The sequence below is a fragment of the Felis catus genome, chromosome C2, assembly GCF_018350175.1.
Source record: "Felis catus isolate Fca126 chromosome C2, F.catus_Fca126_mat1.0, whole genome shotgun sequence".
In the NCBI taxonomy this organism is placed as follows: domain Eukaryota; kingdom Metazoa; phylum Chordata; class Mammalia; order Carnivora; family Felidae; genus Felis; species Felis catus.
In genome coordinates, this window is record NC_058376.1 from 29,343,898 (window position 1) to 29,371,339 (window position 27,442).

Consider the following 27,442-nt stretch of genomic DNA (forward strand, 5'->3'; position numbering starts at 1 on the left):
CTTAAAAAAAAACTGAGTGTAAGCATTGCAAAGAAACAACAAATAGCATGTTGTTAACATTCAAAGGAAGAAAATATATTTGCAAGGCAAATCAGAGAGAAATTTATGGGTACATGTACACTGAGTATTGAAGGATAGATACAATTTTATGCCGATATCAATATCTAGGTAGGATAAAAAATATATGTACATATTTGTATGTTCATATATCTAGATATCAATATCTAGGTAGGATAAAAAATATATGTACATATTTGTATGTAGAAAGAGTAGTAAAATTAATAAAGTAGAATGCAGTTAGTCATACCTTGATCATAGTCTTTTATGACTATGAGCAAAATTTATTCTTTTTAAAATTTTTAAAAATTATTTTTTAATGTTTATTTATTTTTGAGAGAGAGAGAGAGAGACAGAGAGTGAGTGGGGGAGGGGCAGAGAGAGAGGGAGACACAGAATCTGAAGCAGGCTCCAGGCTGTGAGCTGTCAGCACAGAGCCCGATGGGGCTGGGGCTTGAATCCACCCTGTGAGACCATGACCTGAGGCAAAGTCAAATGCTTAACAGAATGAGCTACCCAGGTGCCCCTGAGCAAAATTTATTCTTATTTAGTTAGTAGTTGGTGTTGACATAGTTGCTTAGAGATCGCTTACCTCCTGGGGGCATCTGGGTGGCTCAGTGGGTTAAGCATAGACTGGCTCAGGTCATGATCTGGCAGTTCATGGCTCTGAACCCTTAGTCAGGCTCTATACTGACAGCTGGAACCTGGAGCCTACTTTGGATTCTGTCTCAGTCTCTCTCTGCCACTCTACCACTTGTGCTCTGTCTCTCACTGCCTCAAAACTAAGTAAACATTAAAAAAAAATAAAACAAAATTGAGAAAAGATTGCTCACCTCCTAAGAACCAATGATCTATCTTTTATCACATACATTTCCTTGAAAATAAGAAGAATATTTGTTTGAAAATAAGAAGAAAATAAGAAGAATGGAGCATAGTATGAATAATCAGGATAGATTTGGCTGTAAGAAATCTGACTGTACTTCTTAATACTTCTATCTCTACAAAGAAAATTATAGAACTCATATTATAGTATTTCATACTGTAGGAGGAATTCTAATTCTTTGCCTGAGGAGGAAATACATCATGACATATTAGTAAAGAAGTCAATTGAATTACTTTATTAACTTTCTATATTTCTATAGGTTCAAGTAAATTTAACTTCCAATGCTATCTCATATACTGGAAGTTTGAATGGGTAATGAATTTTTATGTAAAGTTAGTTGAAATGGATGACTACTGATAGTTTAAAAATATTAAATAGTAATTGTATATTCTTTTTTTTTTAATTTTTTTTCAATGTTTTTATTTATTTTTGGGACAGAGAGAGACAGAGCATGAACGGGGGAGGGGCAGAGAGAGAGGGAGACACAGAATCGGAAACAGGCTCCAGGCTCTGAGCCATCAGCCCAGAGCCTGACGCGGGGCTCGAACTCGTGGACCGCGAGATCGTGACCTGGCTGAAGTCGGACGCTTAACCGACTGCGCCACCCAGGCGCCCCAGTAATTGCATATTCTAAATGGGAAACATGTGTTGTTGGTTTACTAGGCCTTGTTCCATTGCAAAAAGACCATGACCATTTCAGGTTTCTTGGAAGAGCCAGTATCTGTCCTCTTTTTTTTTAGGGCGGGAAATTCAACTCACATGTGACTGATAATTGATTCTGAAGATTTTGAACATTATTTACCTTTTCTAATTCTGACTGTTGTTGTAAGTAATCACTTGGTTAGGATGCATCTTTGCTGTTGTTATTTGGAGTATTTGACTATTCACAAGTCCCACTGTGATTCAAGGTATTCATTAGGCTCCTGGTGTGTATTTGTTAGTAGTTCCATTATCTTTATTGGTTCGCTTGCACAGTATTACCTGAGATGCTGCAAGACATTGTACATGGGGTATGGATTGTGGACATACTGATTTCAGTTATTATTTAGGTTTAGAAACATAGAATCTCTGTGACCTTGAGCAAGTTACTCTGTCTCTAATTCTTAAAATACAAAGTAGAGCTGATAATACTGCTTCATTGAATTGTGGTAAAGATTGAGCTGAAAAGGGAGGCTATTAAACAAAGAGCCTGTCATTTAATTAGTATCCTTTGACTTCCCTTAAGAATCTATGTGCCTAGGTGATTGCTTGTTTGGATTAGAGAGCCCCAAGTGCCCCCAAATATATTAAAATAATTACACTGAACCTTGTACCACTTCTTGGATTTGTCAGTCTTAGAATCCAGCCAAATTATTGTCTCTGTATAGAGAATAATGTTAATACATATATGTTCTCAAATCTTTTCTTTTACTTTTTAGCACTTGTGAATTACTGGAGATGTTTAGGAAGAAGTCTAAGGTTATTGATTATTTAAACCGGCAAGGGAATGTTAGATACTAGCGGGTACAGCTGGTCGCCTCTTCTAGCCCATTTCTCCGGTGACCTCACGAGGCAAATCCGTGGCACTGCTCCTGGGACTCCGGTTTCACAGAAGGCTTGTGTGCACCGCCGGCCCTGAAGAGCCCGGAGCCACTTCTTTAGCACCACGGACAGCTCGTGCGCCTGAGGAGGGAGGCTGGGAGGACTCTTCTCTGCGCCACCGCCAGGAAGAGGGAGTGCAGTAGCGGCAGGCTGGGAGGAGGAGGAGGAGGAGAAAGGAAGGACGGCTCCGGGTGGGGAGTGGAAGAAATCTGGGAGCAGCTAGAGCAGCAGGTCCGGGGGGAGCTGCTCAGCTGCACTGCTTCCATTATTCAGGCGGACTCTGCTGAGCTTCCCAGGGCTGCTTCCCAGTCGCCCTGGGCGGAGGCTGCCGTCTAGACCTGACTCCAGGTGAGTTAAACCGAGAGATGTACTGAGGGGTCTCGAACTAAAGGCTTTGAATTGGCGAGCTTGCTCAGCTCCCCAAACACTGCTGGCTTTACAATTTATCCAAAGTCATGACAGACTGATTTTGGCGTGGCTGCAAAGGCTGGGGGGGGGGGGGGTGGGTGGGCAGTTACGATCCTCACAGCAAGGATGAGGGGATTCTGATGGAATTCAGCTGAAGTGACTGGATTTTAGGAAATGTCCTCAAATGCATGTGTTATATGTGTTTTATATATAAGCTTTCTAGACAGTCATTTGTTTTTCTGGCTGCCTATTTTGTCCTTCTGTCCCTCCTTCTCCTTGGCTCATGCCCAATTTTCCAAGTCTAGTCAAAGGATTGGAAAGGTGTGGAAGTAAGGAGTCCTAGTATGTGCTGGGACAGGGTAACCTTGCTCTCTAAGTGGGGAGCAGTGTTGCTCTCACCCTGATTCACCAGAGGGTAACACTATGAGGAACTGGTGGTTTTTTTGCTCAGTACTCTCCATAAGCTTATTAAAAGGCAGAGAACTTCAGGCTCTCTAGACAGGCTCTGGAATTGATGGCAATTTAGCTTAAAAGCCATGTTGATTCATTTCCTCTTCAGTTTTTGTTCCAAAATTATTACCATATTATTACCATATTGTTCCAAAATTATTACCAGTAGTTCTTTAACAGCACGACTTTTAAGTGTCTGACTGACAGGAAGTATATTTATTATTTTGAAAATGCTATGGAAAAAGTGATGAGTTCACATTAAGAGGAGAACAACTTTATTTTCCTGAAAGGACTTTGGGGAAAGGGATGGAAGAAATTCTGGGAATGAAATTGTGGACATTTCCCACAGAACTTGCTTAGTTTAATTTTTTCACATTTTCTTTCTTACTTCAGTTCTCTCTTTCTCCCTGTCTTTTCTTTTTTTTCTTTTCTTTTCTTTTCTTTTCTTTTCTTTTCTTTTCTTTTCTTTTCTTTTCCTTTCTTTTCTCATCTTTTCTTCTCTTTCTTTTTCTTTCTCTTTTTCTTTTTATTTCCGGTGTGGGAGGAAAGATTACTAAGGTGTATTATGAGTTTATTTAGTTTAGAAGTTGCTTTCTTGCTAATAGCACTAACTTTTAATCATCATGGTCATAAGAGTTTTTTTTTAATTTTTAATTTTTTTTTATGTTTGCCTTTTAGGTGGTCGGGGTTGCTATTTTTGTTTTTAGATCCAATACTTACTTCATGAACCTTGCTGGATATTTTTCAGTAAAAATTGGTGGTCATACAATTAGTCATATGGGCTACCATGCATTTTAATAGTAGTGAAGTATATAAATTATGAATTTAGCAAATAAATTTCAGAACCCAAATTGGGGGATGAAATCTATATATCTTTCAAATATTTACTAAATTCTCTGCAAGGGTCTAGTATTATTTTATGCTTAAGAGAGCTTACTGTTTTTTTCAAATTGAGATATTTGAATTTCTCAATGCAGCTACAGTTTTATCAATTAAGGTGAAATATTTTACTTTCTTTCTACCTTTAATATCAATTTGGATTCAATAAATCCATCTTGTCTGCTACCATGAGTCCTATTCTTTCTCATCTCTTCCATTTCTAATTTCTTACAGAAGTTTAGAAAGATCAGTAATATTATTTCTACTTTTCAGGTGAAAAGCGTATGACATAGAGGGATTAATTTCCCTAAATGTCTACAATCTTTATGTTATAAAGTAGAACTGTAAGCCTAGGCTAATTAACTTCACATTCAATTCTTTTCCCAAAACGTGCATTGCTGCTTTTAGTTGAAACTATGACAATAGTGATATACGAATATGCCTTATGTAAAAATACCTAAAGTATTGCTTTTTTTCTGATTATTTATTAAAACTGGGTTTTTTTTTTACATACAAGAAAATGTAATTGTATAGAGTTATACTCGTCTGCTCCTCATCTTCAAATCACTCCTAAACTCCTTAACAGCTGACCTTGTGTCCTCCTTTATAAGAGTGGATATGAAACACAGACTCAATATTTACTAAGAGTAGTATTGGAATAATTTATGTCTTATAATCAAGATAGAAGATAGTCCACTTTTAGATGCATTTTAAAATTGCTTAGTGTGAACTTGAAACACAGCTAAAACTTACTTTCAGAGTAAACTGCCAGACTTCACAAGGACTTGTTTTTAGATTCCTTGAACATTGACAGGTTATGTATGCCTGTATAGGATATGGGAGAAGAGGAAGTTAGAAACTGAACAATTTTATTTTTGGTATATAACCACATTTGTAAAAATGAATCCAAGTTTTATATATGCCATGAGTACTTTGTCTGATATAGGCTAATTTAAAGTAAACCTCATTTTAACCTTTGAGAGAGAGAATTTTTTTAAATTTGTTTCAGTTTTTTTTATCCATTTTCATTCTTAAGTAGTAACATTCTGCTATACTTAGGCTCTTAAAAAGCCTTTTGAGTTACAAAGACAGTATGTGAGTTTTGGGGGAATGATGCATTTGTGTGTGTATACATGTTTAGTAGAACCTTTTGGGGTATGGGAAAAAGGTGAGCAAGAGAAATAAATACTATACAGGAAACTTCTTGGAGTCTCAAAACACTTTGAAACTATTTTTTTCCTCTGATAGACCTAACAAAAATCGTTATGTATGGGGACTAAGTATATGATGTGCAACTTTGCATCTGATCACAGGATCACAGGCACACTCATGGTGTATTCTCGAATTAACCAAGATAATAGGTTCTTTGGTTCTTGGCCATCCAACCAATTCCTTGCAGGTGTTGGTATTAAAAGGGCGGCTTACAATGGTTTTTCTGGAGTCTCATAATCGTCTCTCAGATCCTATAAAGTAGCTCAAACAGGGTGTGAGTGAAGCTCATCATTGTTTACCATCTCAGAGAATAAGTCCTCTTGAGAATGCTGACTAAAGCCTTATTCCTGTGCAGTTATTCAGACTGTCAGCTGGGAGGAAGGAGAGAGAGAGGAGGATAAGAAAAAAAAAGATATGTCATATTCTCCCTCATGAAGGAATGGGGACCATGTTACATCTTTATCTAGAAATATTTATATGCGGACATTCCTCAACAAGAGTGATTTGCATCATTAAGGGCTGCTTCAGAGGCTGGGGACATTGTTGCCCTCGAATTTCCAGACAACCCTGTGCACAGTCTGAGACAGCTTTAGTGACAAAAACCCCCACCCCACACTGCCCCCCAAAATCCTTTTGGTAGAGTCACTGATTAACCCTGGATGTTGTCTGACCCATGTGCGTGAGAATAGTAGTGCTGAGGGGGAGAAAGTGAAACAGCAACGATTCTTACTACAGAAGTATCATAAATATTCATTGATGAAAATGATTTCTTTTTTTTTTTTTTTTTCAAACATAGGATGACCATAGGGTCATGCTTTCTTGGATAAAAATTGGCAGAGATATAAATTGAATTTTGGACTCTGCTTTTCTAAAAGTGTCCTGTTGGGGGCACCTGAGTGGCTCAGTTAGTTAAGTATTTGGCTCTTGATTTTGGCTCAGGTCTTGATCTCCATCATGGTGGTGAGATTGAGCCCTGTGTCTGGGTTCTGAGAGTGGTTTCTTGGGATTCTGTCCTTCCCTCCCCTTTGTCCCTCACTTGTATGCTCTCTCTCTCTCCCCCTCTCCAAAAAAAAATTAATTAAAGTAAATAAAAGTGCCATGTTCTCTTAGTTGCTCATTTTAACATGAGTAGTTCAGAGTAAGCATGGGCTATTAAAAGGACTAAGCATTTTAAGTTTTACATTATGAGATTCATGCCTTATCTCCTTTTATGGTGACACTGATAGCATAGAGAGTATTAGAGGAGATTTAGTGCAGAAAAATATGGAGATGTATGAACGGCAGACATGATTGACAACCACAGTTTTCACTGCATTGTTCCAATGCCAAGGTAACTTTGGATAAACACATTTTATTCACTACTTAAGAGAAACTAAGAAAAAGTAGAGGAACTGGGAGAAGGCTAGAAGGTTGACTTTAAGACAAACTTATGGGCTTAAAGACAAATTCTTAAGATGGGCTACATGATAGGAAAGAAAAAGCAGAAGTCACTGAACAAAAGTTTTGCCTAATATAATTCATGAATTATTCTGATTTGTTGAATCAGTTCTTTAAATATATTACTTAAGCATAGGAAGAGTTATAGGAAATTATGTTTTTTAATACAAATATACATTTAATGAGCTATACTATAGATAAAGGAATGAACAATCCAATTATTTTTTACTAAATGAAAACTTTCCTTTTTTTCATTCCAAACTTATACTAGCAGTTTAGTGTGATGTATTACTTGAGCTCCAAAATTTGCATCCAAAAAAGATGCATATGTTGAACTTTATTTTTCATGGAAAACTGTAATATGGATGAGTAGTGAGACTGCAAAAGACGGGTGAAGAAGTTTAATAATTCTCACACTAAATAAGAATAAGGATAAATTGTAGAGCACTTAGTGTCAGACACTCATTTAGGGTTAACAAGAATTATCACAGTTAATCCTGGAAATAATGCACCTGCATATTGGAGTAATAAAGTGTCATGCAGATCTGGATTTGAAATTGCCTCTTGCTAGTGGTATGAACTTGAAACAAATGGTGTAGCCTCTATTCACCTCAGATGCTTCTTCTGTGAAATAAGATTACTAGTATCTAACTTATTGGTTCTTTATCCATGTTTTGCGTTTTAATGTGGGTCCAGTTCCAAGTAGGGTAAGACTGTTATTTTATTCTTGCTGTTATATTCACCGTAGTTCTACCTTTTAATAGCTGTGTGGCATTGATCAAGATCCTTTTTTGTGATCTTTTCTTTATCTATAAAATGCTTGTTTTGAAGAGTTGTTAGTACATTAAAGAAGTTTGATAAAATCATTTACGTAAAGGATGTAATACATGGTAGACAAGTATTTTTCTTGTCCTTCCATATACTACTATGGAGATAGTCTACATATTTTTTCCAATTTTTTAATATACTTCCTAAAATTCAGTGTCAATCTTGGACAAAACATTCCCATTTCCTGCTTCTCTTTTGATTAAACACTAGAAAAGTAGGAGTGTTCTTATAATTTTTATTGTGCTTAAGCATCAGAAAAGAAGCAAGCCAGGTCTCAGGACAAGTTTTGATAAGGAAAGGGACATGTTTATCTTGCTAAACTTATTCCTTCCAACTCTTGGCAGTTTTATACTGTCATTTTGTCAGCAATAGGTGAGAATTTTATATTTAAATGATTTCCTGTTTGTGGTAGTAAAATTTATGTCTGGACTTAATCCAATTAGCGTAAACAAAATGGAGAGTTGGCCAATAATTTATTTTGTTTTATTTTTTTAATGTTTTTATTTATTTTTGAAGGAGAGAGAGAGAGAGAGCATGAGCAGGGGAGGAGCAGAGAGAGAGGGAGACACAGAATTCGAAGCAGCTGTCAGCATAGAGCCCGATGCGGGGCTCGAACCCATAAACTGTGAGATCATGACCTGAGCTGAAGCCGGGTGCTCAATCAACTGAGCCACCCAGGCGCCCCCTCCCCATAATTTATTTTTAACAAGAGGAAAGAATGTACACAAGTTTTTACTATTGCTTTGAGAATCTTTCAAGTTAACTTTGATTCTGTTGGTGAAGGTAGCATCATAAACTCAGTCCTAATGGTGTTCTTAAAGGGTAATACTTGAATATTGTATATACCGTCTGCAGATTGGCTTAATAGGACTTAATTTCAGATATAACTTCTCTGCTAAACAGGAAGATTCTTACATGAAGATATGCCCTCTATCAGATATAAGGTTGCTCAAGGCTTTCTGCATGGGGTTAGAGGAAGAGTAAATAGAATCTTTTCATCTCTAAATTAGACATACTGGTTGATTCATATTGATTGAATGGTTATGATCATATTAATAATGTGGCTCAGGGATAAACAAGTAAATAGTTACCAAGATAAATCCAGTTATTAAGTTTAATGCTCCTTATTTTTTCCCCCTAGGATCTCTCAAGTTCATCACTGTTTCATCTGCTTTCCTTTGCTCATTATAATGGTATATTAGTTTCCTAGAGCTGCTCTAACAAATTACCACAAACTTAATGGCTTAAAAAATGTATTGCCTTACAGTTTTGGAGTTCAGAATTCTCAAAGCAGTTTCACTGGGCTAGAGTCAATATGTCTACGAAGCTGATTCCTTCTGGAGGCTCTGAGGGGAGAATCCATTTTCTTGCCTTTTCTTGCTTCTAGTGGCCATCTGAATTCATTGGCATATGGCCCCTTCCTCCATTTTCAAAGTGCATTGTTCCTATCCTATCTGTCTCTACATTGCCTCTTCCTCTAACTCCTCCATCTTTCCTTCAAGGACTCTTGTGATTACCCTGGGCTCACCTGGATGATCCAGGATCTCCATCTCAGTATTCTTAACTCAATCATGTTTGCAAAGTCCCTTTGATTATGTAAGGTAATACATCCACAGAGTGTGGGATTTAGGAAGAGAGTATCGTTGGGGACCATTATTCAGCCTACCACGTACAGTAGTAATATCTGTGTGCTTTGAGGCTCTGAAATTAATGTGCTTGCTTCCTTGTTGAAAAATTATAAATTTGGGGGTTTTTAGATCTTTTAGAAGATATTGATTGGTAATTTTCCAACAACAGATGCTGATCCCTTACATTTATTAGGTGTAATTTTAGGTAAGTATAAGTGAAATCATTTCCACTTCTAGGGTCAAAAATATTAATTATACCCATTATCTGTCAGGGCCAACATCTGGGTGACTTAAGTTTAAATTACACAGAGCAATATCTGATAGTTCTTCTTTATGAAGTTAGCCCTTGTTTACAAAGCCAAATCAATGTAAGAAACCATAGAAAGCTTGGTGCTCTTTAAAAATTTTTCAGGACATACTCAAGGGATGTCAGATACTATTTCCATAATAATTGGCACTCTTCACAAATATTCATTGTGAATATTTAATCTCATGAGTTCTACACAATAATTGTAGACTTCCAGGGGAAATTTAATGATGGTCATGTCAACTTTACAAATCTTCTGTAATTCAAGGGAGAACTGTTATATAAGGTGGATTCATTTGTTCCCCTATCCCACTGTTGCCAAAGGGAGCATGAAGTGCCCTGCTCACATTAATTTAATGCAAATGAATTCTTACTGTCTCAAGAGTTTGTCCTTCATTTTTCTTAAAATTATGTTGTAAATGAATGTGACATGCTTTACTGGTTGTTGTGCAGGGAGCATTGTCCTTCCTAAAAGCTCTCTCATTTGTCAAAAAGAAGCCATTAAGAGAAAAAGTAAATTATCTTATCTGATCAGTGTTAAGAATGACCTTAAAACAATAAATTTTTTTAACAGTACAATAGCTGAATTTTATTTGCACTTATGGAGATTCAAGAGAAAGCCTGTTAAGGTACAAAGCTGTTACAAAAATTTAAAACCCATGTTTCTCTTTTACCTTGTAAACAGTAATGTGTGTCTGATGCAGTTTTGCTTATTGCTATCTCCTTGCTTTCCAGAACTAATTTGAATACTCCTAAGTTTTTAAATATTTTTATTTTTTTAAAATATTTTCAATGTCCAGCAATATAGTTTTATGAATATCTAGCTACAAATAGAGGTTGGTATAACATTGAATTAAACAGGGATGATTACAAATGATCATTTTTGATAAAAGACTGCACATTTGTCCCTTTTCACATAAATGTAAAACATTTTAGTGAGGGAAGGTGAGACTGGATGAAGGAACTCTGTTGATGTTTAAGTAGATGATGATAAGGAGAGTAATGTACAAGCATATTTTTTTACTTTCATGTCCAGAATAGAGTAATTGCACAATAAGTGGTATTTTTCTACTGTGGAAGCATCTTCTCCAGCCATGCTATTCATGAGGGCAAGAGCTTCAACTAAGCTTTCAGCAACCATAAGTAAAAAGGATGGTGTGATAGGCTGCCGGTACATATGGCTGTCTCTCGCAGGCCAACTGTTACTTTTGCCCACCCACATCACTGAGGACATATGGCGTTACTTTGGCTGTGGAAGCAAGTGTGTGTGGACATGTCTCAGTGTGGGCATAAGACTGCTGGTTGTCTTCCTCTTTTTGCTCATAAAACCAACTGCCTCTAGGTTGAAAACTTATCCATAGCACTAGATCTGAGGACAATAAATGACATAGTTCTTCTTATTAACTGATATGAAAATAATACGATTAAGTTTTTCTCTAGGTTGATCACAAGACTTAGTGTATGTTTGCCATTATTATGCTTATAAGAAGAAATGATGGCTTTTTCACGAATGAAAGTCAGGGATTTTTTTAATCAAAAGATAACTTATTAAAAAATACAGGATTATCTAGAACCAGAACAGTAGAAGCATCAGGAATATGGTTGAAACTATTTATTTTGTGCAATAATCAATTAGTGAAATCTAACAATGAATGTATTACTATTAGCTGTGACTATAAGGAAAATATGAGAAAACGGATGAGAAGGCTGAAATGAAGAAAGTTGTCTAATTCCAGCACAATTTATTTCACAGAGTTCACAGTATTCTAAAACAATTTTTTACATTTATATATTTATTTTTGAGAAAGGGAGAGTGCGAGTGAGTGAGGGGCAGAGAGAGAGAGAGACAGAGACAGAGACAGAGAATCCCACACAGACTTCACATGCATTGTCAGGGCGGAGCCCAAAGCTGGAGCTCAGGAACTCGGAGATCATGACCTGAGCTGAAGTCAGATGTTTAACTGACTGAGCCACCCAGGAGCCCGCCCCCACCCCTTTCTAAAGTTTATTTATTCTAAAGCAATTTTTGAAAATTAGATTCTTTTTTTCAGTAGTGTGAGTTCTGAATTTTCAAAGGGAGCCATTTCAATACTGGCAACAAGTATGTACTTTTAGTGGTGGCTCTAGAACTCCTACATAGAAAGGCTTTTAAGACATAGTCTGATTGGAAGGCAAGGATAGAGGGTGTGTGCTGAGGTGGCAGGTACACAGGACTTTAGATGATGTACATCAATTATCTAAAGAGAAGAATGGGCAGTGCTGCTGAGGATTATGGGAAAGAAGATGATGCTGTAAGTTACTTTTTCCTGCCACTGTTGGCAAATTTGTGTAGTTGGGATTCGTTGTAGATTTCTTTTATAATCACTCAATAATTTCACACACTGTATTCTGTAAATCTTAACATTTTCACTAAAGCTATATTTGCTAAATATTAGGTAAATAAAATCAAGATCTGTGTAGGTAACATTGACAAAAGCAGTCTTTCCAGAGGTAGAAATGATGAATTGTCAAATGCTTTTGAACATCACTTTTTCTACAAAGTCTCATTCCAGTTTCAGTACTTTGGCACATCTATTAATCACTATTAAGGTTGTATGTGAAATATTTGGCAGTGTGGGTATCAGAGATTTGTGGTAATGGTGATTGATGCTCAGAATACAGCATCATTATTGTTATTCACTGGCCTTGAGAACTTTGGTTTTCATCTGTTATCACCTTGCTGTCCCACTGACTGACAAATTTAAATTATTTGATCCATCAAAAAATATATTTTCTGGCAACTCATTTAATTTTAATTTTTTTTATTACTCTTTGTGTGCTGTGGTGAAGTATCAAATTCTCAGTGTGTTATAACAATGTGGTATTTCAGATGGAAGCAAGTGCCTTAAAACAAACAAGTTTATTACCAAGATATATAAAATACTGATTTTATTAACAGAACTAAATGCATAGATAACGTAAAATATCTGAGTTAAATTAAGTATTTTTCACATATGTATACATATTTTTACATTTGACCTTTCTATTTTAAGTATTTGTGTACACATATATAATTGATGCAAATTCAGTTTTAGAGATCTTATCCAAAGGGTCAATTCCTTAGGGTGACTCTTTCAAATATGTATCAATTATGGCAAAATGGACACAAAATGGCAACATAAGGAGCCATAAAAATGAGAATAAATGGGAGATATTGGTTAAAAAAAACTTCCAAATGAGTTGGTTTTGATTTAAATGCTCTTCAGTTGTTAGCTGAGGAAATTAATAGAATTGAAATTTTATGAAAATCATTCAAATTTGTTGTGCAGGTATGTACATTATGTGTACTATAAATATAAAAGGGATAGCATATTATTTAGCACAAATATCCATACTTATCTGTATATATATATATGTGTATATATATATATATATATATCCATCATGAAACTGAGTGCATGTGATATATACATATATTGTGTACTTTTTTAAAAAATTAAACATTTATTTATTATTGAGAGACAGACAGAGCATGAACATGGGAGGGACAGAGAGAGGAGGAGACACAGAATCAGAAGCAGTCTCCAAGCTCTGAGCTGTTAGGACAGAGCCACATGCAGGGCTTGAACCCATAAACCACAAGATGATGACTTGAGCCGAAGTCGGACACCCAACCGACTGAGCCACCCAGGTGCCCCATATATTGTGTACTTTTATTTTTACATTCATTACTTTTTCACCTCATTAGCAACAAATTAAAAAAGGAGAAATTTTCATTTGGTAATTTGACCTCCCATATTCCTGTCTCACATTTATGGTTTTATATTGTTATTTTCTTTGTGACTAGACCTTTAGAACTAACAAATATCTTATATTCTTTGTTGATATTTGGAAAGCAATGTGTCTCTGTAAAGGGTGCATGTGCATGTATATGAGCACATGCAAAATTGTGATGAATGTTTGATTTTTGACAGAGAAAAGCTAGTTAAAATTATTCAGAGTGTGGTAGGTAGCACCACTGCAATGGAAAACCAGACATCCATCAATGTAATCATTAAACAGATATTTTTGAGCACCTACTCAGTACCTGACACAATTTTAAGTAATAGGAATGTAACTATCACAAAAGTCAGTCTCTACCCTCACAGGCAAATTGCAGGACAGATTGGTCAAGGTGAAACACATTTCAGAACCAGAAATTAAAGTTTCTGAGTTGCTAGAATGTCATTTAAACAATGTTATGTTATACACTGAAACCATAAGAAAACAGTTCCTCTATCCATCCCTTCAGGGGATAATGGTGAAGAAGTAAACTGGCTGTTATGCTTGAATTTGCATAATTTCACAACTACATAGTGTTATATAATGTCAATAAACTTAAAATCTGATATATGATAAATATGGTCTTTCAAATCAGTGGGGAAATGATAAATGATTCATAAAATGATGTTCAAGTAATTGGCTATGTGCTTCATAGTTGTAAAAAGTTATAATACACCCAATTAATTTCACAGTAGGCACTGAGTAAACGCCTCCAAATATAAAGAAGAAAATATATAGGCAAATGTCATTTGTAATATTAGGGCTAAATTAACTTTCCAAAGTATAACCCAACCAAAGACAGAAACTAATAAAGACTGATGGATTGGACTTTGTTAAAGTGAAAAACTTTAATATTTCAAATGATACCATCACTGGATATAAAAAGAAAATGCCAAATCAGGAGAAAGTATTTGCAATTCACTTGACATATTTGACATATAAATAGTCCAATAAATCATTACGAATGGTCCAATAGCAAAAAAGGACAGGGGACCTGGGTGGCTCAGTTGGTTGAGCTTCTGATTTCAGCTCAGGAGGTCAAGATCTCAGGGCCCATGGGTTTGAGTCCTGCATCAAGCTCTGTGCTGACAGCTCAGAGCCGGGAGCCTGCTGCGGATTCTGTGTCTCCCTCTCTCTACCTCTCCCCCACTCAGTTTCTCTCTCTCTCTCTCTCTCTCTTTCTCTCTCAAAAAATAATAAATAAACATTTAAAAAATAAGAAAAAAAAGACAAAGTTCATTGGCAGGAAACACAGAGACTCAAATGAATACTAAATGTATTAGCATCTGTATTGCTAGTCAAATGCAAAAAACATGGAGGAAATTATGTATGTGTGACATTTTAACCAAACTGTAGTATGAACTTATTCATGCTATAAGTAAAACTGTAAAACTATCTGTGAAACTATATGCACATTCGTGTCCATGTCGATTGTTTTCTTTTAGTTCTTTTAAATTTTTGCATTTTCCAAAGTATATTCAAATATCAGAACACACTCTTTGCTGTTGAAAGCAGCCTTTCAAATATAAACTCACCCATCACTTTCTCTAAATTTTACAGGGCCGAGATTCCTTATCAGAAACTATATTTCAGTAATTATTTTATTGTTTTTTAGTAGTTCCTACTTCAGGCTTAACTGCTAGAGGAAGACTTTTTTCTTTTCTTTTTTTTTAACAAAGCTTTATGATGTACTTTTTAATATTATTATTATTGGAAAGAGCTTTTATTTCCTTAAGTGTTTTGTTGCCTAAGTATGATGAGTATCCGGCAGTGAAATTCAGTGGAACAGATGTTTATTGTGATATATGAGATGAACTTGCTTCCCTAAGCTCACGTAGGCATGAAATACATCTGGCTTCTATACATAAAAGTCAATTTGTATTCCCAAATGTGTTTCTGTGCATTAGCCAGACTTTTAGGGGCAGAAACCCTACTAGTCCATCAAATAGGGACTTTGCTTAATTATGAAGCTTAAGTTAGGCTACAAGATGAAAAATACTAAGTTTTCAGGCTGGAGACAGAGTCTGAGCAGGAGAAGTTACTACCGAGTGTATTAAGGTTAGGTAACTGAGGCTGACAGAGCAACTTATGTGTGTATGTTAGGGAGGGGTGTATGCATAAAATGAGAGAATCCTGTGAAGCAGAGCGTAATCAATTGTGTGAGCATATGGAATGCATAAGAAAGGAAATCCAGTTCAGAGGAGAAAAATAAGGCGAAGCAAAGGGAAAAAGCTAATAAAGGTAAGCTCTAAAAAAAAGTAGGGCCGAATGTAAACAGTGATGAGAATAAAGGCATTTGGTAGGCATGGGGGAAATAGTATCCAGACTGTGTCAGAAAGGAATTTAGCTTGTGTGTGCCTGTATTGCTAGAGTTATGATACGCAGAAATCAGGCCCCTTGAGGTATAGCAGCTCTACTTTTCTATTCCTCAGGTAGCCTTGAATATGCCTTTTTAATTTTAAAAAGACCATTTATTTGTGTGTGATGGGTTAACATCAAGGACATGAGATTTTTCTAGAATATACTAAAACTGATCAATAATCTAGTAGCTAAAACCTTTTAAAATAATTTGTGCTAGATCTTTATATCATATAGAATTTCATTGCCAGAGTGAGCAGGGCATTATACCTTATTTTACCTTTTTCCAATTACTGAGTATGGTATGAATAATGTCTTCCCAATGACATCTACATCCTAATCCCCAGAATTTGTGAATATGTTGTATTACATAGCAAGGGGGAGTTAAGGTTGCAGGTGAAATGAAAATTGTTAAACATCTGACCTTAAAATGCAGAGATTATCTTTCATTATTTGTGTAGGTCCAGTGTAATCACAGAGACCCTATAAGAGGGAGGACAAAATCATTAGAAGGAGATGAAGTGACTGAAAGAGAGGTTGGAGTAGTAAGTTTTGTGGATAGAGACAAAAGATACATTCAACTTCTAGAATGGTTCTTCCCAAAAGAGCCTCTAGAAGTAACATAGCCCTGGATGATGACTTAATTTTAGTCCCACTAGGAAGACTTGTTTTGGACTTCTGACGTCTAGAACCATTAGAAAATAAACTTATGTTGTTTTAAGCCACTGAGTTTGTGTTAATTTGTGATAGCAGCAATAAGAAACTAACACGTTTAAACCATATATATATATATATATATATGCTATAGATGGTTGCTGAAGAATTAAGTGGGCATTTCAGGAAAGAATTGGGAACTCATTTTCTTAAGAAAGTCCTTCATGTCAGGATAATGAGAATGTAGAGAGATGAACTGTTTTATTCACATATACAAACAATATGTAGGTTTAAAAAGGGGGTATCTTTTGAAAGCTAATAAACATGTTTTTGATTATGTGAGGCTTGGATGGTGCATTCAAGGTTGTGTTGGATAATCCTACAATTTTTCTAGCACTATAAAGTCATTAATAATTTTAGTTGTAGTACTATAAACCAAGGTCACTTGGACCAATGCCTCTGATGAGGATGAGGATGGCAAAGACAGCTTGAGTGATTTGAATTGAAGACCAGAATAGGGGGAAATAGGATATCCCACTGAAAATCCAATTTCTACTATCCATTCTAATAATATGTTTACCAACTAGTTATGTAGAGGACATTATGTTAAGTAATAAAGGCATAGTCCAGTGGTGGAAACAGATGAAAAGTGTTACGATAGTGATAGATAAGCTGTTAAGGAGAAGCAAATTTGCAAAATTGGTGCTACCTGAAAGTTTTCAAGAACAACAGGATTAAAAAAGAAAATAAGATTATGAAGTGTTGTATTTGCTCCCCATCTCCAACTTGTGAAAATAGTTCACAAAACTAATCCAGTCGTGTTTTAAAACTCAAAGAACGTTCTTTTGATCAAAGTTTTAAATGTAGTGCACCTTTTTGTTTTCTTTTCCTTTATGATTCATAAACTGCTTACAGGAAACCAGAAGACAAATCTGACAAATATGCTGAACATTATACCTGCAGGGAGCATGATGTTCCTCCAGGGAATAAAGGCTTTGCTAGCCAAGGAATGATATTCTTAATATTTCCCAGTAATATGGAATGTATCCAGTTGAAATTAATAATACAACTTTATAAAAATATTACTTCTCATGAAGTTTTACAATTACTCTTCCTGTAGTTTATGATTAATGGCATCAGATTCATAAGTTGAAATCATATTTAATAATTTTAATAACTCCCCCAAAAAGGTTTCTTTAAAACAATTATGCCTTGATTTCCCAAGTCTCCTTTGTTAAAAACATCTCAAAACAACTAAATTAAATAAAATTTATTGGCTCCAGTAAATTATTACTAAAAGCGTATCTTCTAGGTTTGACCTGTTTAAAAGTTCTTAAGGTGATTGTAAGGAGCAGTATGTTTTACAGTTTATGGTAGTTGATTAATCTGATTAAATCTTGGTAGCACATTGAATGCAGCAAACGTAACAGAAATAAATCTCAGATCATCATCTGAAATGTCTCCATCAAGCATTTTAAAACAATTTTTAAGTTCACTAATTTGAGTCATTATACTTGACCTTAGTAGAAGGCCCATAAAAATGAAGCTCATTTGAACTTGGCAGATATCATACACCAACTTTTTACAGTCACAATTCCTGTGCCTCATTAGGAAAATGATCATTACCAGAATCCCAGTGCTTTGAGCAGAAATGCATTTATTATTCTAGAATACTTTTACTGAAAAATTAGCCTGATTTCTCTTTTAGGTAAACTCTCTCAGATAGGATTCTAATTTTTGAGTGTAAATAAACTTCAAGATATTGAAGGCAGCTGGAAGATGGGAAAGACAGTAGATGACCATCTTCTCTACATTCCATATCAAAGCCCTCTAAAGAACTTAGAACTTAATGCAGCTGATTGGTTGTATGTATTTTTTAAAAAATGAGTAGTGCTACATAAATTCATTTAGTTCAGATAGTTCCTGCTGAATTGGAAGGGAGTCCATTTTTATTCCTCAGTGTTTCTTGACGTTGGGAAAGACAAGTTTAGGGGGTCTTATGAAACTGTAAAGTCTAGAGAAAAGTTCTGTGTTGTACAATTTACTGTTTAACAGGATAAGTTGACTAAAATCAATGTAAGTGTCACCTGTAGGAGGAATCCAGCATCTTCAATTTATCTTAGAAAGGTTAAATAACTAGTACAAGGTTATTTATCCAATTAGTAACTGAACCAACCAGTGTCAGGCTTATTAACTTTAAGACTATTGCTCATTAAACTACCTCTTTCACATAGAGTTATGGGTAATCACAATGTAACACCAGCATGTAGCACAAAATGTATGTTGTACGTAGAATACTGAGTACAACAAAACAGTTTTTTCTATTATCTTTTCCAAATCCACATGTAAAAGTTTCTTGTGGAATTTCTTGACTGCCATGATGGCTGCATGTAGCAGAGAGATTGATTACTTGGACTTTTCCATACACTCTCAGAACTATGGAAAGCAAGGACGTTCTATATTGATTTAACAAATTCTCATTTTTTTCACTCATAGTAGCTTGCCCTGAAGTAAATCGCTCTGTATTTGTTTCATTTGAATTCCATAGTTAGAAGATAGTGTGATGGCTGAAGATCTATGGCGAATGCATACACACATGCACTCACACACACACGCATGCATACACCCACACTCATCTCATAGTTTTTTTTCTAATTTCATAGTTTTTATTTTTTTAAGTTTGCTTGTTTATTTGTTTGTTTGTTTAGAGACAGAGACAGCACAAGTGGGAGAAGGGCACTTCCTTTTTCTCAAGGAAGACAGAGAATTCCAAGCAGGCTCCTCACTGTTAGCACAGAGCCCAATGTGGGTCTCAAGCTCACAAAATTGTGAGATCATGACCCGAACAGAAACCAAGTTGGATGCTTAACTGACTGAACCACTCAGGCACCCCATGGTTTTTATTTCTAAGTTAACTATGTCAAAGAAGAAACAATTCAAAAATGCAAGCTATTTTCCTAGACAGCATTTTACATCTATCCAATACTATAGACAGTATATCTTCCTATTTCTCCTTAAATAGATCTGTTAATTCAACAAGTATTCATCTTTATAAAATTTGAACCTGTGAAGTCCCATCTAGGTGCTATATCTTGACCAGGCATTTAAGAGCTGAACCTCAGTTAGGTGGCTTCTACTTCCTTTATAAGACTCTGCTAGCACTGTTTTACTTTTAGATGCCTTGCTGGTGGCACAGGTGACTCAGCTAAGTCAGCTTCCAACGTTGGATACTCTTACAGTTTTCTTGTACTCAGGTTAACTTCTTTTATAAAAAGCCATGCTCCATTTCCTCAATCTCCATGCTTGAAGATTATGGAATTATTTATTTACTTTGAATGTAGCTTCAAAATGAGATCTGCAGCTAAATAAGATGTGTACATTTGAGTGTGTGTGTGTGTGTGTGTGTTTGTTAGTGCATTAATACTGTTCACTGAATAAGACAATATACTTTCGTAGTATAAGGAGAAACTTAGAAAAATAAGGAATTACCTGGTTTGGGAGATTTTGAGATATATGATGTTGGGATTTATACTTCTGTGTAAACTCTTAATTTTATGTAGTATACTAAGCTACTGGAAACTGTTAAAACTGTTAAATTGTTTAATTCTCTTAAAATAAAACTTGGTTGGCACCAAAGGGTAACTTTCTCTGCAGCCTTCGCAAATAGCATTGTTTTTTTTTCCCACCCTCCACATGCCTTAGGGCCAGAAGTTGTTCTTGTTCTTCATTATAGCTTTCATATTGCTGATTTCTTTCCTTGTTGCAAATCATACTGTTCCTTTGAAACGAAAACACTTTGGAAATATTAGTCATGTTCTTTGTGTATTGTTGATAACAAACAGATCTCTTGGTTACTGTTGCCATTTATTTAAGGCTTTATTTCATCCTTTTTCAAAGTCTACTTCAGCTAAGTCCTAGTATCATTTTCAGTGACTTCAACATCCAAATGGAAGGGTCATCAAAGTGCCCTGTTCACTTGTCGTCTTGACATCCTTATCTCCATTTCTTTTTCATTTCCTTCCTCCACTTTAGTTACCAATACATGGTCAAATCTATCTTTTGCACACCAGTGCTTGTACCACCAAGATCTTAATGGCAAATGTTCCACGAACTGGACTTCATTCCTCTTCTAATTCATTTGCTCGTAACTCATTAACTCACGCCTAAGATTCTTCATCTTCACTGACATTCATCCTAGACCATAGCATTTGTTGTTTCTTCACAATTCATCAGTACTCTGATGTCTTCATTTTCCACCATTTTGAGTGCATATATCATGGTTCATCTGTGGCACTCCCTTGCAAATATCCTAAGGTACATTTCCCAACCATTAATAGGAAAATGTGTTTCTAGGCCTCTACTCATTACTACTAAATATTGATATTTCCTTGGGTTTCATTCTAATCTCTCTGCTCTTCATACACATACACACTCTCTAAGCTCTAAACACCATTTCTATACTAAAGAGCTAGTAATTTTCCATTTTAGAGTCTGACCCAGATATTACCTCTGAAGGTCCTTGCCTCCTTCGACAGCAGCATATGGATACTTGAGAGAAAACATGTCCCAGAAAATGGCACCACTAACCTTTCAGATAACTAAGGCAGAAGCTAATGATAATTTTTGTATTCTTCCTCTGTATTCTCACAATACCCAATCCAACATTCATTTAAAAATATTTTGTTTCTAAATATATGTAGAATTTTCCCACTGATTTTTATTTCTAATGTATAGTCTAGCCAAATTTGGTTCTTTCTTAACATCTCTGTTATCCTGCCTCATTAGTCTACCTAATTTTATTCTTAACTCCCAATACTTTATTAGCCACATAGAAACCAAAGTGATATCTTAAAGTGTTTATCAGTTCATATCTCTTCCTACTCTTTCAATGTACTTGGACTAAAACCCACTTTCTATGCCATTACCAATAATAGCTCTGTATAGTTTCATATCTTATCTTTCAGTTACATCACATCAGTCTTCCTGCTTCACTCCAATGAGATTCATAGCTCTTAATTACTTCTATATGCCAAGATCATCCTTATATCGGGGTTCTTGAAAATTCTGGTTTCATTTCCTAAGAGACTCTCCCCATTGTATGCAAAACTAGTTCTTGTTGTTTTCGGAGCTAAGCTTAAATATTATCACTTGAAGAAGTGGTTCAAGTCAGATGTCCCCCCACCCACCCAACTCTTTTGTCATCCAGCTCTTGGTTTGATATTGCATATGGACATGTTTTGCAATGATTTATTTTCTTATTTTAATTGGGTTTTGCACACTTGACTTTCTCTGTAGAATTCAAGCCCTATGAGTGCAAGGACTCTGGCGTTCTTGTTCACTACAGTGGCTCAGTCACTAGTATACTATCTGACACATATCTGTTGAGTGAATTAATCAGTTCTTCAATTGGTATCTGCTGTGTCTGGTGGTGTCCATAGACTATTCACTTCCCTTAATTTCCAAATCTCAGAGTCTCCTTGTCCTACCTTAACGAGGTCAGTGAATCTGGTCTGGAGATTACTCAGCCTTAAGTCCACTTGAGAGGATGTCAGGATATGTAGGAATGGACTTATGCTTCTTCAGTAATTCCATCGTGTTTAGGAAGATCACTCTGCCTCTCTGGAGAGACGTTAGGCTCTTGTGGTTCCTTTGGGATCTCAAACAATAGGAACATTACTACTAAACTTGTTTTAGGTCTCTTGGGCATATTTATTCAAAATTAGACATAGATGACTAGTCACTACTTATGTTGTGTTTTTCTGAAAAGGCAGTCTGAATATAGAGTTTCTATCGTTAAGATTAGAAAGACTATGGATTTCTATTAAATCTATGTATAATTTTAAGTGGGATGGTATAAACCACAAATTCCTAGCTTTATGACTAAAAACTATTTGGGGGCTTTATTATGATGTGTATTCCAAGGCTTCATATCCAGAACTTCTGATTCATTGTGTCCACAGTGACACATAGGACTATACATTTTACCAGGTATCCTAGATTATTCTGAAATAGAACATTTGTGGACCACATTTTGGGACAGAATTGCATGCTATGTTATATTTCAAGATGTTTGGTTTTTTAAAATGCAAACTGTTTATCAGTCTCTCTCTTGAATTAATGACATAGTATAATTTTAATACTTTATAGCTTATAGGAATTTTAGAGATTTTTTTCATTTGTCACATATGTAGAGACTGAATCTAAAAAAGATTAATTAATTTGTCAAGATATTAAATGGGGTCAGCATCTAAGTTTCTTATCACTGCCTGGGCTTTTATTCTAAAGCATGGTGGCCTACAGTAATATTTTCAGTTTCAAAGTTTTATACTGTTGAAAAATAAAATAAATATAAATGTATTATTATTATATGTACACTTATATTTACACATATTGCAATATTAATTTGGATTATACAGAACTTTGGCCATCATCACTACACACCAGGTATATTTTGGACTGAGATAGATCCTACCTACAAGAATTTACTAATGTCAAAAAAGGGCCCTTTTAAAAATGAGTCTGGCACCCAGTTCAAGGACAATGTTAAAGTGAGACTCCAATATATATCTTAATCTAAATTATTACTGAATGTAAGTCATGTGATGGCTTCTAATAAAAATTTCCCATTGAAAAAAATCAATGTTAATAACTGGAACTCAAGAACTATAATGGGCTCTATGTTTTTCTGGCTTAGATTGTGTTCCTATAATATGCTAAGAAGAAGAATTGATGACCTGTGAGCTATGGTCACTTCCTGATCTCATTTGGTTCTTTGGTCTCTAGTTTTAAAAGGGTGATCAGAGAGGTTGTCTTTTAATGGAGAAGTTAAGCAAAAGAAGCATCAACCTGGAGGCTTTTTGGCACAGCCTAACTCTCTCAATGGAGAAGCACTTCAATTGCCAAGTTAGGGTCTTGCAAGAAAACTGTTCCAGAGGAGATTTTTTTTCTTTGAAGAAGCTGCTATAAAATCTTACACAAGAAACTGGCTGGAGCTACAGCCTAGAGATTATAATGGAATGACAAGTCTGGGTGCATTACTTATCTGGATTCAGAAATAGATTTCACTGAAGAACCAGTTTCATGCATACATACAACCAAGGATGCCTGGTCGGGTCTGCTGGCTGGGGTGGGAGAGAACATCTAGAAAATCCATGTGAGAAGTGGAACTACTGGGAGTGGGCAGAAGAATTTTAGAAGTTGCAGAGATAATGCAGAGATGTTCTGTAATGGAAACTTCCACTTGTGTTGATGGTAGGTGTTCTATAGCCAGGATCCTTAATTCAAGACTGCCCTCCCTAGTTGGTACCGTAGGTGTGAAACCTTCCTCAGACAAGTGGTACCATTGTGGGCATCATCCGACAGAGCGACACCTTGTAAATATACCTTGGAGTCTTCATACTCCAGGACACAATCCCATAGTGCTGTTTGCTCCAAAATCCTTGCACACCCAACTAATTTTCTTATTACATGTAATAAGAAATCATACATAATACATTCCTAACATCTATTTTTTTTTTCCTTTGGTGACCTTCAACATGAAGAGAGTCATAGGAAGACGATTGAGTCAGGTGTTTTATATAGTCATTACCAACCTGAAGTCTTAAATTATTCTCCACTTAGGGAATATCAAATCTATTTTCAGACAGAAAAACACAATGGACACAATTATCCATGTTTTAGGACTTATTCCAATCTTTAAAAAGTAACAGGCACAAGTAAAAGTACTTAACACTGACATTGTTCATCTACTTTTTATTGTCAAATGCATGAAAATAGTGTTACAAAAAGAGATTTAGAGAAGTCCATGGCATGTCTTATGGTCAATGTTACTTCTTGGACTGTTTACTATGGTTCATCTAGCATGTTCTTTTTTAGTTATTTTGTTTTTCTTTCATAGAAATAAAAGAAGTATTGATTTTATGTTATGTGAGCACAGTTGTTGATTTATATAAAAGTTTCTTAGAAAGTTATGATTTTTATATTTATAGAATGGCAGGAATAGTATATAGATAACACATCATAGTAACTTGGCATTTATAATATATTAGTTTTCCATAAACATCAACTCAGAAAGGAAGGTTACATTTTATTTTGATTACAATAACAATTTGAAAGCCATCTGTTCTTTAAAATTTTACTAAAATATATAGTGGAACTGGTGTTTTATATGCCAATCCTTTCTGAAGAGTGTTTTTAGATTTTTCAAATACTGTCACAGGCACCATTTAAATTGAGTACTGTGTGTAGGCTAGCAGAAGTTCAGGAAATATTAAATAAGAATAAATTTGCCAAAGCAATCCATTGAAGGGTGATTTGAATCTGAATTTCGACATTGCTGATACCAGATAAAAATGGTTATGCAGTGTTTCAAGAGGACAAAGATCTACAAATTAGTGGCTAAAAGAATGTGTACATACACACACACACACACACACACACACACACACACACACACATATCACGAGGGTTGGTCTTTGGCAACATTTTCCTACCCTGCTCCCTAAACAAATAACCAAGCGTCACCTTTGCTTTTTTCTATTATTACTCATCTTATTCTTCAATGTAAAGTTATTAGCAATGCTAATGTGTGTTGGCAGAGGGTGGAGATTTGTCCTGGACACCCCAAATTCTCTGGAAAGGGTTTATACTTTAAGAGATTAACTGTAATCATTCAACTGGTGTTTTAATGATTTTCAATTTGAAGATGTTTATTTGGAATGAATACATGAGTTACTATATGCAGGAGATCTCCTTTTCCTCTCAGTATTCTTTTTGGAATGCTTGATGGACTATAGTTAGACTTAAGGCTACATTTCTGCTTACTAATCTGTTGTTCAAAGCATAGGCTCTGAAGTCTCTGTGTTTTGGCTCAAGTGACAACAATGATAGCTGCTAATAATATGACTTGGGAATTATGTGTCTTTTCTCTAAGCCTCTGTTTTCTCAGCTATGAAATGGTGATTTTTGAAATTGCTTAGTTCATAGTGAACTACATGAGACAAGAAATACAAGGTTTTTAGCACAGTAAGATAGCCTGGAATACAAAAAATTTTCAAGGAATATTATTAGTACTAACACTATCACCGTCTGTCATCATTGAATTGTTACACTTGGGCTTGGAGATGTCATTGCAGGCTTCTTGGACTGTTTGCTCTTTTAAAATGAGGAGAATGATCCCCCACCCATGCTCTGTCTCTATCTCTCTCAAAAATGAATAAACACTAAAAAAATTAAAATGAGGAGGATGAGTTAGATGGTCCTTCAATTTCCCTTTATTTCTGATATTGTGAGTATGAAGTAATACAAAATGAATAATTAAATACCCTTCTTTCTTGATGTGGGAGAAAGGGAGAAGAAAAAGTTCTGGGTGCCTAGATTTCCTTCCAAGTCTGCTAGAATTATAACTATGTAGCATTTTGAATAGAGGGTTTATTCTGGAAATCTTTAAATTTACTTGCCTTAACTGTATACTTTGTCAACTTTGGAAAAATTGGGATTTGGGGTAATCTTCGAGTGAAGTTTCCTTTGGATACCTATTTAAATTGTAATCTTGTAATTTACTAATTTGGGATTTGGAGGTGTTTACCATTCTTATGCATTATCATGTTGAAGTAAATATTTATACATAACAAAAATATATGATTTCAACAATTTTATATTGCATAGAAAATATATAGTATATAGTATTGAACCTATTATTTTGCAACTTGGCTAATTTTGTTAAACTTTTTATTTGTGACATTTATTCATGTTGATACATGTGGTTCAGTTTATTCATTTTAGTTACTATACATCATTCAGTTATAAGAATAAAATCTATTTGGTAGACACTTGAGCATTTTAATTTTTCACTATTAACCAGTGTGAAAACAAGCATTCAAGTACATTTTATTTTGTGTGATATATCGTATTTTATCTGAGTATATGAGAGTGCCTGGTTTATATACAGATATCTGAAATTGGAATTGCAAATGTTCTGTGGCATCTATAATGTTACTCTCAATTTTAAGTATAAAAGATTAGTTTTGTGGACATGATTAATCTCTTTATGTAGTTAAAGTTACTGATATAACTGGAATACCATTAAATTCAAAATTCAATAATATTTTAGGAGATATTTAGGTCAAATTTACATAAATGTGTTGAAAAGTCATTTTTGTATGTGTGCATAAAGATGACATGGTGTATCTATTTACCTCAAATAACAAGTTATAACTAGTGTCCATGTACGATTTTTTGCCTGACTGATTTCCAGTAGATATTTTGGTAATACTTTTTAAGTATTCACAGGTTTAATGGCTTATTTTTCAAAGTGCCATTGGAAAATATCATTTAGATACATGTTTGAACTATGAGGCTGAGGATGAACGAGTTCTCATATTAATCATCATTATGAGAATCCCAAAGAGACACGTGATTTTCAAATATATTTCCATCTGAGCATGATAGTTTTTAAATACACATTGCATATTAGATATGGGATTTGAATGGTAATACATTTTTAAGGTTGTAATTTATTATACTTTTCACACCCATCCCACTGAATACGCAGTTTAAAATGCAATGGCCAGAAGACAAGGAAGTGTTACCAGAAGGATGTGGACGTGGACTCCGAAACTGCTAATGATGACCGTGATCTTTTGGAGTCAGCAGGGGAATGGTCAAGGTCAAGGTAGGCGAGAGCATCTTTTAATATTTTGAGAGCTGGATATGAGTTTCACTTTACTTTGAAGTTATGTGAAGCTTTAGTTTGATGTTTTAAGTATTTGTTGCAGTCTTTCTCCAAGGTTTTTGTTAAAGTGTGTTATAATACTTCCGAATTAGTTAAGTTGAGCTAGAATTAGGTGTGAGTTGTTGTTATCACATTTGAAGCAACTGCTAAAAAATTGGCTTTATTCTGTTGTAGTAGATTTTAGAGATACGGAAATGTTTGTGTGTGTGTGTGTGTGTGCACATATG

General features: G+C 35.2%; 1 protein-coding gene across 1 annotated transcript in view; it reads left to right on the forward strand.

Moving 5' to 3' along the window:
* The first annotated feature begins 2,739 nt into the window (after window positions 1-2,739).
* ROBO2 (roundabout guidance receptor 2) overlaps window positions 2,740-27,442 on the forward strand; it is a 1,685,269-nt gene continuing 1,660,566 nt past the window's right edge. The window contains exons 1-2 of the mRNA XM_019839528.2: window positions 2,740-2,869; window positions 27,036-27,155. Coding sequence (XP_019695087.1) covers window positions 27,047-27,155 — 109 coding nt within the window. The 5' untranslated portion in view covers window positions 2,740-2,869; window positions 27,036-27,046. The remainder of the gene's footprint in view (window positions 2,870-27,035; window positions 27,156-27,442) is intronic.